At 48.7% G+C, this 13,802-nt stretch overlaps 1 protein-coding gene across 7 annotated transcripts in view; it reads left to right on the top strand.

Annotated features, from left to right (window-relative positions):
- The window catches only part of ODF2 (outer dense fiber of sperm tails 2), a 37,173-nt gene that overhangs the window by 4,148 nt on the left and 19,223 nt on the right, over window positions 1–13,802 (top strand). For 3 of the 7 annotated variants that reach the window (XM_059410649.1, XM_059410646.1, XM_059410651.1), the window contains 5 exons: window positions 43–168; window positions 6,585–6,755; window positions 7,599–7,759; window positions 8,501–8,630; window positions 9,225–9,356. In XM_059410649.1, coding sequence (XP_059266632.1) covers window positions 43–168; window positions 6,585–6,755; window positions 7,599–7,759; window positions 8,501–8,630; window positions 9,225–9,356 — 720 coding nt within the window. Of the gene's footprint in view, window positions 1–42; window positions 169–5,250; window positions 5,412–6,584; window positions 6,756–7,598; window positions 7,760–8,500; window positions 8,631–9,224; window positions 9,357–13,802 lie in introns of those variants that run through there. The other 4 variants (XM_059410650.1, XM_059410648.1, XM_059410647.1 and 1 more) reach the window with 3 other exon arrangements.

The following is a 13,802-nucleotide window of genomic DNA, read 5'->3' as shown; positions in this document are numbered from 1 at the left end:
AGCTGTGTGGGGGAGTGACCCTCGGTTTGTCCCTTTCCACAGAAATCTCATAAGCGCGGAATGAAAGGGGACACCGTGAATGTGCGGCGGAGTGTCCGGGTGAAAACCAAGGTACCTTGGATGCCCCCTGGAAAGTCATCCGCCCGGCATGTGGGATGCAAGTGGGAGGTAGGCTCATTCTTGTTCAGGCTTTTCTTCTCGGACTGGTCAGGTTCTAGCAGGCCTCAAACTCGGTATGATTCAGGGTCTGCCGTCGCTCTTAGAAATGTCCTAGTAGGTTGTGTTTACTGAGCGCCTGGCTAACCCCTCAAATACGCGAATGCTCTTGAACCCTTACCACCACCGCCAGGGGGGTAGGTGTTGCCCTCCCCATGGACAGATGAGGAAACCAAGGTTCACAGAGAGAGGAAGTCCTGGAGACAGTGGCCCAGCTCAGGGCTGAGGGAGATCTCGTTCTAGAAGGTGCACGCTTGGCCTCTCTGTATGTGCGGAGCCATGTGTCTTTCCCTACATAACCGTGATAGTAAATGAAGCGTGACCAAAAAAATATACACCGGGTGCATGTTTAAGAAAGCACACCCTCTTTCGAGGTAGTCCCCACAAGAGATCATGTGTGTATTCCACGGATGTCATCAAAACCACTTTTGAGGGGCGCCTGGTGGCTCAGTGGGTTAAGCTTCTGCCTTCGGCTCAGGTCATGATCTCAGGGTTCTGGGATCGAGCTCCGCATCAGGCTCTCTGCTCAGCAGGGAGCCTGCTTCTCCCTTGCCCTGTCTGCCTCTCTGCCTGCTTGTGATCTCTGTCTGTCAAATAAATAAAATCTTAAAAAAAAAAACAAACAAACCACAAACACACTTTTGGAACAATCTCCTGGGGAATAATTGCCTTCTATATCAGTCATCAAGGTGCCAAGAGATTTACTGTCCCCCGCCTTTTTTTTTAGCCACGCCTCAACATGTTTTGCTTGTGCATCCATCCGTATATGTTTCTTGAGACTTGGGCCAGCCGCGGCGGGGCCCTGGTGTGACAGCGGGGACTCCCATGCACACCTCTCCTTACTTAGGCTTACGTTCTAGTCAATTGCAATGGAAAACCTCAGGGATGAGACAACACCTTTTGGCTGCATTTTACACAAAGATCTCACTATCCGGGCCAGTGAAAAGGACCTGAGGCTGCTTTGAGATGATGATGGTGCCTGGCCCATTTTGAAACGTTCAGTCTTTGGCCGATAGTTGATTACCTTTAAAAGTAGAAATAAAAAATAAAAGTAATTACACTGAAGTCCTATTTCATGGGTGTGACTCCCTGATTTGCCAGTTTTCCCTAAGAGACAACGGGAGTAAGGAGTATTCTAGGGTGTAAATGAAAAGTGTTCTGACCAGTACGTATGTATGTGTATATCTATGTGTGTGTGTATATACACACACACATACTTATATATCTGTATATGGATATACTTATATAAGATTGGAATTAAAATGCTGTCTTCCATTTTTTGCTACATGTACCTCACTAATGGTCAGTGAGATATAAATGATCCAACTATATTTTAAAGACACAAGCTCTCATTTTTGCTGAATGGCATATAGTTAAAAAGCTTACTGGTAATCTCATGTTGACAAGCGTATGAGAAAGCAGCAAACCTTTTTAGATCACTTTGAGAGGTTGTGAAGACCATTTAACAGTTGTGGAGCATTTATCGAAACATTGATGCTATAGTTTCAGTTTTGAAAAATTTTTTTCCAGACATTTAAATTTTTAAGCCATCTCTACACCCCGTTTGGGGCTTTAGCACATAACCCCGAGATCAAGATTTGCACATTCCACCAACTGAACCAGACAGGCATCCCAGGGATGCTATAGTTTTATATCTAGGAATTGATGCTGTAATTTTATACTTAGAAATTTATCCTTAAGAAGTCACAAAAGAGGGACGCCTGGGTGGCTCAGTTGGTTGGACGACTGCCTTCGGCTCAGGTCATGATCCCGGAGTCCCGGGATCAAGTCCCGCATAGGGCTTCCAGTTCCAAGGGGAGTCTGCTTCTCTCTCTGACCTTCTCCTCTCTCATGTTCTCTCTCACTGTCTCTCTCTCAAATAAATAAATAAAATCTTTAAAAAAAAAAAAAAAAAAAGAAGTCACAAAAGAGTACAGGGATGGTGTATCAAGATGTTTTTAAGAGAGAAAAATCCAAGCTACCTGAATGTCTATCAGGAGGGTATTGGTTAAATTATGAACACCCATGCATTATGTATCTGTACAATCCAAAGATGGGGGTAGATATTTATAAATGATAATGAAGTGTGAAGCTACAGAGCATGTAGAGTTTGGCCCTATTGGTGCAAAAAAGAGCATGTGTGGGGCACCTGTGTGGCTTAGTCCACAGAGCACACAGCTCTTAATCTTGGAGTCGTGAGTTTGAGCCCCACATTGGGCATGGAGCCTATTTAAAAGAAAGAAAGAAAGAGGACATCTGTATCCATGTGTATATGCATGTGTTTGTATATGTATAACATTTTCTGGAAAGATATACAGCAAGTCGTAAGCAGTGATTACCTCTGGGATGGGAGGGCTTTATTTTTTTATGGTCTGCTTGAATGTCATTATAACAAGCATACTCTATTTTATAATTAAAAATGCTCTTTTAGGAGCACCTGGCTGGCTCAGTCAGTGGAGCGTGTGACTCTCGATCTTGGGGTCTTGAGTTCAAGCCCCATGTTAGGGGTGGAGATTACATTAAAAAAAAAAAAATATATATATATATATTTTTTAAATACTTCTTTTTTTTTTTTAAGATTTTATTTATTTGACAGAGAAATCACAAGTAGATGGAGAGGCAGGCAGAGAGAGAGAGAGAAGGAAGCAGGCTCCCTGCTGAGCAGAGAGCCCGATGCGGGACTCGATTCCAGGACCCTGAGATCATGATCTGAGCCGAAGGCAGCGGCTTAACCCACTGAGCCACCCAGGCACCCCAATACTTCTTAAAAAACTGAAAAAACTTGGTAGTTTTGAAGCATACATGGAAGATCTGCCACTATGGAAATTGACATCCCTATTGACCAGGGTTGCTAGGAGCTATGGTCCCCCCTCGAAAGCTCAGTGTCTGCTTTCAGTCCTCTGGCCGCAGAATCCTAGGAATGGACGAGCCCGGAGAGGTGACTTGTCTCTCAGATAGTAGCTGTATTTCATGCTGCCCACTTGAGCCAGTGCCTTTCCCCTTCCCAGTGGTGCTCTTTGTTTCTGGGAAGACCTAGCCTGACCCTTTCCATTGTGGACAAGGGAGAAAAAGACCCTATGAGGAAGAAATATGGGGTGAGCTGGCCATGGACCTTGGAAGCTGCTATGTACATGTGGGGATTCTTTTTTTTTTTTTTAATATTTTATTTATTTATTTGACAGAGAGAGATCACAAGTAGGCAGAGCGGCAGGCAGAGAGAGAGGAGGAAGCAGGCTCCCTGCTGAGCAGAGAGCCCGATGCGGGACTCGATCCCAGGACCCTGAGATCATGACCTGAGCTGAAGGCAGCGGCTTAACCCACTGAGCCACCCAGGCACCCCAACATGTGGGGATTCTTAATTGATTTTTTAAAAAAGATTTTATTTATTTACTTAACAGACAGAGATTACAAGTAGGCAGAGAGGTAGACAGAGAGGAGGAAGCAGGCTCCTTACTGAGCAGAGCGCCTGATGTGTGGCTCAATCCCAGGACCCTGAGATCATGACCTGAGCTGAAGGCAGATGCTTAACCCACTGAACCACCCAGGCATCCCTTTTGTTTGATTTATTTATTTATTTATTTATTTAAGATTTTATTTATTTATTTGACAGACAGAGATCACAAGCAGGCAGAGAGGCAGGCAGAGAGAGAGGGGAGGAAGCAGGCTCTCTGCGGAGCAGAGAGCCCGATGCGGGGCTCGATCCCAGGACCCTGGGATCATGGCCTGAGCCGAAGGCAGAGGCTTTATCCCACTGAGCCACCCAGGCACCCCTTGTTTGATTTTTTTAAAACCCCTTCTGGTATAGATTGATCACTATTGGGAGGAAGGAGGTCTGGGTTTTTTCCTCTACCCTGTTAGTGAAAGTCTTTTATTTTTTGTTATGGGAAGTTGAAAATACAGATAAACAGACCATCACCTGTAATCTTACTACTCTGATGTGGCTGCTATTAAATTTTGAAAGCTTTGAAATGTGTAGGAAGAAGTACACACGTCAGAAGTGTATTGCTTGATTGATAAATTTTTACGAACTGAATATACTGTGTAACTGCTTCCCCACTTAAGAAACCGCATCACCATCAGCATCCCCAGAAGCTCCCCTCTGGTCCTAAAGCTGTCATTACCACCCCCAGGGGAAACACCCTCCTGAAACTGCTAATATTTTGATATATTTACTGTCACACTTTTTCCTGTGCAGTAGTTTTGAGTTTTAAAATATCATTGCAATCATATAATGTTCTCTTGTCCACTTTTAAATATGGCAAACTTTTTGTCTTAAAAAAAGCAATGCATGGTCGCTGTTGAAAAACTAGAAAATCCAAACCAACACAAGGAAGAAAGTAAAAACCACCTGTCATCGCACCGCTCTGAGAAGACCTCTGGAACTTCTTGGTGGAAGCCTACCTGATCTCTTCTTATGAAGAGGCTGCTTGTTTTGATTTTCGTAACAATAGGACCATACTTATCATTGTATTCTTTTTTTTATTTTTCATTATATTCTTTTTAAACGTATTTTTGATATATTTACATTGCACATTATTTAAAAAAAAATTTTTTTTTTTAAGATTTTATTTATTTGACAGAGAGAGACAGAGAGAGAGGGAACATAAGCAGGGGAAGTGGGAGAGGGAGAAGCAGGCTTCCTGCTGAGCAGGGAGCCTGATGTGGGCCTCCGTCCCAGGACCCTGGGATCATGACCTGAGCCGAAGGCAGATGCTTAACGACAGAGCCACCCAGGTGCCCCGTGCATTATTTTTTAAGGTAGTACTCCATTGTGTGTATGTTTGTACTGTGATGTATTTAATACTATCTGGTCCTACATTCGTCTCTATCCTTGCCTTGATTTTATTTTATTGTATTTTTTCTTGCCTTGATTGTAAATATTGATTCACATCCATAAATATTTTTACTAAGTCCCTCGAAGCAGAATTGCTGGGACAAATGACACATGCAGTTTTTTTTTTTTTTTTTTTTTTAAAGATTTTATTTATTTATTTGACAGACAGAGATCACAAGTAGGCAGAGAGGCAGGCAGAGAGAGGGAGAGAGAAAGAGGGAAGCAGGCTTCCTGCGGAGCAGAGAGCCCGATGCGGGGCTCGATCCCAGGACCCTGAGATCATGACCCGAGCCGAAGGCAGCAGCCCAAACCACTGAGCCACCCAGGCGCCCCGACACATGCAGTTTTAACTTTGTACCCTGTAAGTCTTACTTGTTGGGCACGAGAGTTACTCTCTGACTGAATATTCCTTTCATTCCTCTTCCCCTGGGAACTGGCCCAGGAGGGTGGCCCCGTCAGCTTAAGAGGAGCACAGAACTGTACAAAAAAATGAGAAATAACAATTACTTAATGCAACAGAATAAACTTAAAGACTGAGAGGGTCAAGTTCAACATACCAAAAACCCGTGGAAACCCTGGCTTCCAGATTATAATATCTTTCTCTCTGGAGTTTTACAAGCAAAGGATTATGTAGCTTTACATAAACTTTTCAGAGGGGCACATGCATTTGATTTAAAAAATACGTTTTTATGCTGATGCCTTTAAATGTTTTTCAGGTGTCACACCTTTTGACCTCTATTCAGTATGCATTTCTAATACTATTTTTCTCTGCAACCAAAGTAATACTGATTAGTCCTAAAAACTTTATTTCTTATTATCATTTAACAAATTTATCACATACGGTCATATACCAAATTTACCCACTTGTCCCTAAAATACTTTTCATAGCAGATTTGGGTTACTCGCAACTCTCCACTGTCACGCATTCACATTCACTTAAAAGACTCCTGACTGGGGCGCCTGGGTGGTTCAGTGGGTTAAAGCCTCTGCCTTTGGCTCACGTCATGATCCCAGGGTCTTGGGATCGAGCCCCACATCGGGCTGTCTGTTCTGCGGGGAGCCTGCTTCTTCCCCTGTCTCTCTCTGCCTGCTTCTCTGACTACTTGTGATCTCTGTCTGTCAAATAAATAAAATCTTGGAAAAAAAAAGTCAAAGTTCTAAAAAAGAAAAAAAAAAAAAAGACTTGTGACTAATTTCCCTTTTCCCCTAGGTATATGAAAACATCTATTGCCCCAAACTTTGGCCAGCTTGGGTTGTTATTAGTATTTTTGCCCATATTGTTCTACCCTTTGTCTTAAACTTGACATTGTAACACGGGTTTATTTCTTGGTGGAGAATCTTCAGAAACCTCGTGTGAACACGGGTAGGTAACGTTCCATCGAGAGGGCCCGGCGCACTGTCTGTCCCGGGGTCCCTGTGGCCGGGCTCTCAGTGGTTTAGTTCTTCCCGTCTCCAGTGGACAAGCAGGTGCGCTGGAACCCGTGCTCGCGGCCTTGCCTTATGAGTTCACGTGTTTCTCCCTCCTCTGCATCAGAATCCACCTCATTGTCTGGAGATCACGCCACCATCTTCAGAAAAGCTGGTCTCGGTGATGCGGTTGAGTGACCTCTCTACGGAAGATGACGACTCGGGTCACTGTAAAATGAACCGTTATGATAAGAAGATTGACAGTCTAATGAACGCGGTTGGTTGTCTCAAGTCTGAGGTGAGGGGGGTGGGGGCCGGAATAGCTCGCGCCCTGAGGATGTGACACACTGCCCAGGATGGCTTCCTTCGGTCTGTCCGCCTGCGGGCCTCCCACACTTCTTGGTGGGCTGCCCAGGGCTTCACATGCCTCTGAGGAGGTAGCCCGGGCAACCTGGGCCCCCTCCATCGAGCACTTAGCCCAGAGCCCGGCTCTGACCCCACCCAGTGCCTCTGTACGGATGCCCCTGGTTTGACTTGTCACAGCCGTAGATGAAGCCCGTGGTGGTATCGTCCCCATTTTAGAGGCGACATGACTGGGTTACTGGGACCTGTGTTTCTCATTCTACACAACAGTTTAAAAAAACAGCAGAGCCCCAAAGAGGCCAAGGAAGTTTGGCCTCAGTTGGTGGGCTGTGTCTTTGGGTGGGATCAGGGCAAGGGACCCATGTCTTGACAGCTGGCGTGGCCTGTGTCTCCAGTCCCCCGCCCTGCATTCGGGGCTCACAGGCCCACCTGGAGAACCCGGGCCGGCTGCCTGGCAACAGCCCTTTCTCCAAAGCCCGCAGGGCGCGGGTCTTTTTGTGACATCTTGCTGTGGTGTGCCAGCTGAACCACGGTTTGTATCCTGGCTCGGTCCCCAGCCAGCACCTCCGCCACTCGGGCTCTCTGTACTTGGTTTTTCTCAGTGACAGTGAGATGAACAGTGTTCACTGAGATCAACCGAGATTGCGCCCCACAGGACCCAAGTGCCCATGTGTCTGTCAATCGGAGGTGCCCTTAACTGGTCCAAAGCCACAGGCCTAGCAATGTGGCGGCAGAGGAGCCTCCCCTCAGAGGCCCCTGCCTGCGTGCTCCCGCACAGGTCAAGATGCAGAAGGGTGAGCGCCAGATGGCCAAGAGGTTCCTGGAGGAGCGAAAGGAGGAGCTGGAAGAGGTGGCCCATGAGCTGGCCGAGACCGAGCACGAGAACACGGTGCTGAGGCACAACATCGAGCGCATCAGGGAGGAGAAGGACTTCACCATGTAAGGCGGTCCTGCCCTGGAGTACGTTCTGCCCGCCCGGCCACCCCAGGCGCCGGCCCCGGGTCACAGTGTCGCCCAGGCTTCACAAGCTAGTGATTCAGTGGTTCACGCTGTGGGACAAGGACCCCATAGGGTGCCGTGGGGGCAAGGCAGACTTTCTGGAACCAGCGACATTTAAAAGAGAGCCCTGCAGGGGGGGTCAGGAGATAGGCAGTAGGTGTTGGGTAAGAAAGCATGTGGGGTCTCAAGTGAAAAGCCCCAAGGGGGGAATTGGCGAAAGCAGGCCGCGGTGAGGAGAGGGGCGGGCAGAGGGCAAGGGGGGGGCCGTGGAGGTTGGCAGGGGCCGTTCTCAGCAGTGGCTCTAGGGAGTTCGCATCGAGGAGCCATGGAAGGGTTTCCAAAGCTGGGAGTGTTGGGACAGCCGTGGCTCCGGGCTGAAGAGCGGATGGGACGGCTCCGAAGCAGATCTAAGGTGGGGGTTACGAGGCTGTGGCGGTGGCTGGGGACAGGGGTGATGCTAGTGGCTGAGAGGCGAGCAGGGCCATGGATGGCATCATGTCAGCTGAGGTGAAAGCCCTGCTCTGGTGCCCAGGTGGCCTTCCAGGAGCCCGCCTGCTCCCCCCCGCCACTGTTCCCTGACCGGGAGAGGAGCCTCGAAGGGCATTGTGAGGCGAGCCTCAGAGCTCTGGGCGGGCAGGGGCCTAGGAAGGCTCACAGAGCACTGATTCTTTCTGGCCCCAGGCTTCAGAAGAAACACCTCCAGCAGGAGAAGGAGTGCCTCATGTCCAAGCTGGTAGAAGCTGAAATGGATGGGGCTGCTGCTGCCAAGCAAGTCATGGCCTTGAAGGACACTATCGGGAAGCTGAAGACGGTGGGTGGCAGGCAGGGGACTGAGCCCAGAGGCGGGCAAGTTGCAAGCTGGGGAGGGGTCTTTACGCAGTCATCAGGCTGACTTTATGACATCTGCAGGCCAGGGGAGGACACAGTTGACTCCTCAGCCCCCACCCCCACTCTCACTTCCGGGGCCTGATCCTTGAGGATGACCTCTGGTGGCCAGGGTCTTTGAGGAGACCTCGTCATGGGTCTCCTGGGATCACAGTGAGTCAAGGCATAAGTCTGATTCCTGCAAGTGTCAGCCACAGTTTGATTCCTGCAAGTATCGGCCACCAGGTGTCTTCCTCCACTTCCTCCAGGAAGCCTGCCCTGACTGCACTTGCCCACCCTCTGCCCCCAGCCCTCCTCCCCACTTGTTGCTCTCAGCTGACTGAGCTCCTGCTCCCATCCTGGGTCCATCTCCTCTGGGAAGCCTGCCCGTGAACCACGACCACCCCATCTGCGGCCCTGGACACAACTTGGGGCTTTCTCCCTGGACTTCCTGGCACCCGCACCTCTTAAGAGGGGCCTTCCTCCACGCCCTCCTCCCTTCTCCCTCTGTACCTTGTAAGGTCTTCCTGCTGTCTTCCAGGAGAAACAAATGACCTGCACGGACATCAACACCCTAACGAGGCAGAAGGAACTTCTCCTGCAGAAGCTGAGCACATTTGAAGAGACCAACCGCACCCTCCGAGACCTGCTGAGGGAACAGCACTGCAAAGAGGTGAGCTTCTGGCCTTGACCGCCCCGGTGAGCCAGAGGCATGGCAGGCCTGTCTGCTCTGAGCCTCAGCTCCTCCCCTGTGACATCAAGAAGGTACTCTCTGTGTCTCCCCTGAGAGGGCTGTGGGAAGATGGGTCTTCCCGTGAAGTTGGGGGCACCTGGCAGAGGGCGCTGCCTTAGCTGTCAAAGCTGGATCTGGGGACACCGGAAGGACTGGTGGCAGGGAATGGCTCGGTCCTTGCTTCAACAGAGGATGGCTCGGGGGTGACAGACGGTAGCACTTTGTTTTCTTAAAAAAGATGTGGGTTCCTGATGATACTCTGTGTTAGCGAATGATTCTGGTAAGACCCATGGTAAAACAGTAGTCTCCCTGTTGGGTTCAAACAAAAGAAAGACTGTAGTGTGGTGTTCTTGTGTTTTTTTTTTGTTTGTTTTTTAGCATTGCCAACTTCTTGTTTGGATTTTAAAAATTAGTATTTAATATATATTTTTAAAATTTATTTATTTATTTGACGCAGAGAAAGATCACAAGTAGGCAGAGAGGTAGGCAGAGAGAGAGAGAGAGAGGGGAAGCAGGCTCCCTGCTGAGCAGAGAGCCAGACGTGGGGCTGGGGGAGGGTGGGTGGTGGGGTAGTGGCGGAGAATGAGAGAGAGAAACAGATTCCCTGCTGAGCAGGGAGCCTGATGCAGGGCTCAATCCCGTGACCCGAGGTCATGACCTGAGCTGAAGGCAGACACTCAGCTGACTGAGCCACCCAGGCGCCCCTATTTAATTTTTTTTAAGTGGGCACCACACCCAACCTGGAGGTCAAACTCCCCATGATCAAGAGTCGCTCACTCCACTGACAGAGCTAGTCAGGCAGCCCCCCGAAATTAGTGTTTGAAATAAGTAATACAGGGGCACCAGGGTGGCTCAGTCGGTTAAGCGTCTGCATACGGCTCCGGTCATGATCCCAGCCTGCTGGGATCGATGCCCACATCAGGCTCCAGGCTCAATAGGGAGCCTGCTTCTCCCTCATCCTGCCTCTCCCTGCTTGTGCTCTCCTTCCTCTCTCTGTCAAATGATTTTTCTTTTTCTTTTAAATTTTTTAAATCTTCATTTTTTAAAAAAAATGTATTTATTTATTTATTTGACTGACAGAGATCGCAAGTAGACAGAGAGAGGGAGAAGCAGGCTCCCTGCTGAGCAGAGAGCCCAACAAGGGGTTCGATCCCAGGACCCTGAGATCATGACCTGAGCTGAAGGCAGAGGCTTTAACCCACTGAGCCACCCAGGTCCCCCCTCTTTTTTCTTTTTTCCTTTTTATTTAAAGATTTTACTTATTTGACAGAGAGAGACCCAGTTAGAGAGGAAATACACAGGCAGGGGGAGTGGGAGAGGGAGAAGCAGGCTTCCCACTGAGCAAGGAGCCCCATGCGGGGCTCGATCCCAGGACTCGGATCATGACCTGAGCCCAAGCTAGCTGCTTAAGGACTGAGTCACCCAGGCGCCCCAATAAATAAATTCTTTTTTTTTTTTTAAGATTTTATTTATTTATTTGACAGACAGAGATCACAAGTAGGCAGAGAGGCAGGCAGAGAGAGAGAGAGGAGGAAGCAGGTTCCCTGCTGAGCAGAGAGCCCGATATGGAGCTCTATCCCAGGACCCTGGGATCATGACCTGAGCCGAAGGCAGAGGCTTTAACCCACTGAGCCACCCAGGCGCCCCCCAATAAATAAATTCTTAAAAAAAAAAAAAAAAAAAAGGTAATACAAAGTGGTGGTCTCACCGGCCAGCTTTCCAAACAAAATCTTATCCATGTAGTTATTTAAATCCCTCCTGTGTCTCCTTTGGTGATAAGCTTATCAGAGGGATCCTTTATCTTCAATCTGACCATCTTTATCATTTATGTGTATGTCCCTAAGTGACATACAATATTGTTTAACGTGTTTTCAAACTTTACATAAATACTGTTGTTCCATGTGCCTTCTTCTGAGTTTTCTTTTTTTCACTCCTTATATGTTTTTAAAAGACTTATTTATTTATTTGAGGGAGAGAGCAGGGAGAGAGAGAGAGAGAGAGAGAGAGAGAGAGAATCTCAAGCAGACTCCCCACTGAGCAGAGCGCTGGGCAGAACTTGATCTCAGGATGCTGAGATCATCATCTGAGCCAAAACCAGGAGTCGGACACTTAACTGACAGGGATACCCAGGTGCCCCCCTCAATATTTTTGAGATCCATCCACTTTTATCCCTAAGGCCTAAGGTAATTTTCACTGCTATGTTCCATTTTATGAGTACCACAATTTATCCTTTCTTTTGTTGATGGAGACATTATTTTCAGTTTGCTCTTACAAGCAATGTTATTTTGGGCATTCGTGTACACTATCCTGGTATATCCAAGAGTTTCTAGAATATATTCCTGTCAGTTTTATTAGTTACAGCTAAATTATGCTCTTAAAATCATTAATACCTGTTTAATGTCTGGCTCAGTGTTCTTAGATGGGCAAGTTTTAACCCTCCTGGGCCTCAGCTTTCCCACCTGTAAAACAGGAAGGCTGTCATCTTCCGCGTGGCGTCACGTGAGGACAAGGTTGAGGGAGGAGCATACAGCTCGGCACCAGCACATGCTTGGTAAATGGTAGGTGGTCAGTGCTGCTGCTGTGGTTCTGGGACTGTGGCCCCCAGAAAACCTCTTCGTACGCAGTTTTTTCTCTTTTGACCCCTTAGCTTCTCCTGTCCTGGAATTCCAGAATCTCCCGTTAGAGATGAAGGATCAGCCAATTTGGACTCCTACCCATAGCAGGTGCTGCGTGTTCAGTCCAGGCTCCTACCTCGTCCTCCCCATGGGCCACTTGGGACAGGACCTCCTCCCCGCACATCTTGGTGCTTGCTAAGGACGCTTAGTGGTGTCCATTGGCCTAGGCCCAGTTCTGCCACTTCCGGCTGTGTGAGCTCTCACAGCTCCCCTCGCTGCTCCCAGCCTCGATCTCCTGTTCTGAGAATGGGCGTGGTGGTAGTGCAGGGCTCCTTAGAATGGGGGACTTGGTGAGACTGTTAGCTTGTGTGGTGTCCCCTGGATGCTCAGAAGACCCAGCATAAAGGACAGTGAGAGCAGCTTCCGGCCTAAGCTTTGATCCTGTGTTTGCCTCCCTGTTGCTAGAGAAACCACAGTGCTGGCTTCTCTCCGCTCCCAGTCCTGTTCTGGCTTGTGCAGGGAACATTGAGCCTGAGAGGAAAAGGGAGAGCAAGCCCCTCTCTAGGGAAGAATACAGAAGGTTCGCAGGCACAGCCTGTTGGGAAGATGGGCAAGGGGGAGCAGCATTTGGGGGAAGAGAGAACTCAGTGGCTGATAAACATATGAGTAATTAGAAAAATGCAAGCTAGGGCGCCTGAGTGGCTCAGTGGGTTAAGCCTCTGCCTTTGGCTCAGGTCATGATCTCAGGGTCCTGGGATCGAGTCCCACATCAGGCTCTCTGCTCCGCGGGGAGCCTGCTTCCTCCTCTCCCTCTGCCTGCCTTTCGGCCTACTTGTGATCTCTCTCTCTGTGTCAAATAAATAAATAAAAACTTGTAGAAAAAGAAAAGAAGAATGCAAGCTAGAACAGTGGGAGTCTTGCTGGCAAAGACTGGCCTGCCGCCCAGGGACCCCTGTCCTGCCTATAGCCTTGCAAATCCGTGCAGGCATTTTGTAGGTCATTTCAGCTTACAAGCCTGGCCCCGGCATTCCTCCTCTTTGTGTCAGCCCCAGAGACATGTACGTGCCCAGCCCAGCCCAGTCTATTACTGCACTGTTTGCAGTTGTGCAACCCACTGGTGAACATCACCCGGAGGCCATGCATGGGAGAGGTTAAAAATGCAGTGGCAGGCCACCTGGCTGGCTCCGTTTGTTAAGTCACCGCCTTCCGCTCAGGTCAGGATTCTGGAGTCTCAGGATCGAGTCCTGCATCATGCTCCCTGCTCAGCAGGGAGTCTGCTTCTCCCTCTGAGCCTCTCCCCTCTCATGCTCTCTCTCTCACTCAAGTAAATAAATAAAATCTTAAAAAAAAAAAATGCATGGGGTGCCTGGGTGGCTCAGTGGGTTAATCCTCTCTGCCTTCGGCTCAGGTCATGATCTCGGGGTTGTGGGATCGGGTTCCGCGTCAGGCTTTCTGCTCGGCAGGGAGCTTGCTTCCTCCTCTTTCTCTCTGTCTGCCTGCCTGCCTTTCTGCCTACTTGTGATCTCTCTGTGTCAAATAAATAAAATATTTTTAATAAAATGCAGTGGCATGCTAGAGAGAAGGAAGGTTAGTGGCGGCTGGGGGAGGGGGACAAAGAGATTGCTTTAAGAGGTGTAGGCTTTCCTTTGGGATGATGAAAATGTTCTGGAACTAGCGAGTAGTCAATGGTTGCCCAACATCGTGAATGTACCATGTGCCACTGAATCTTACACTTAAAAATGGTTAAAATGGGGCACCTGGGTGGCTCAGT

The sequence above is a fragment of the Mustela nigripes genome, chromosome 9 (genome assembly GCF_022355385.1).
Source record: "Mustela nigripes isolate SB6536 chromosome 9, MUSNIG.SB6536, whole genome shotgun sequence".
Taxonomy (NCBI): Eukaryota; Metazoa; Chordata; class Mammalia; order Carnivora; family Mustelidae; genus Mustela; species Mustela nigripes.
This window is presented reverse-complemented; position numbering and strand designations above follow the sequence as displayed.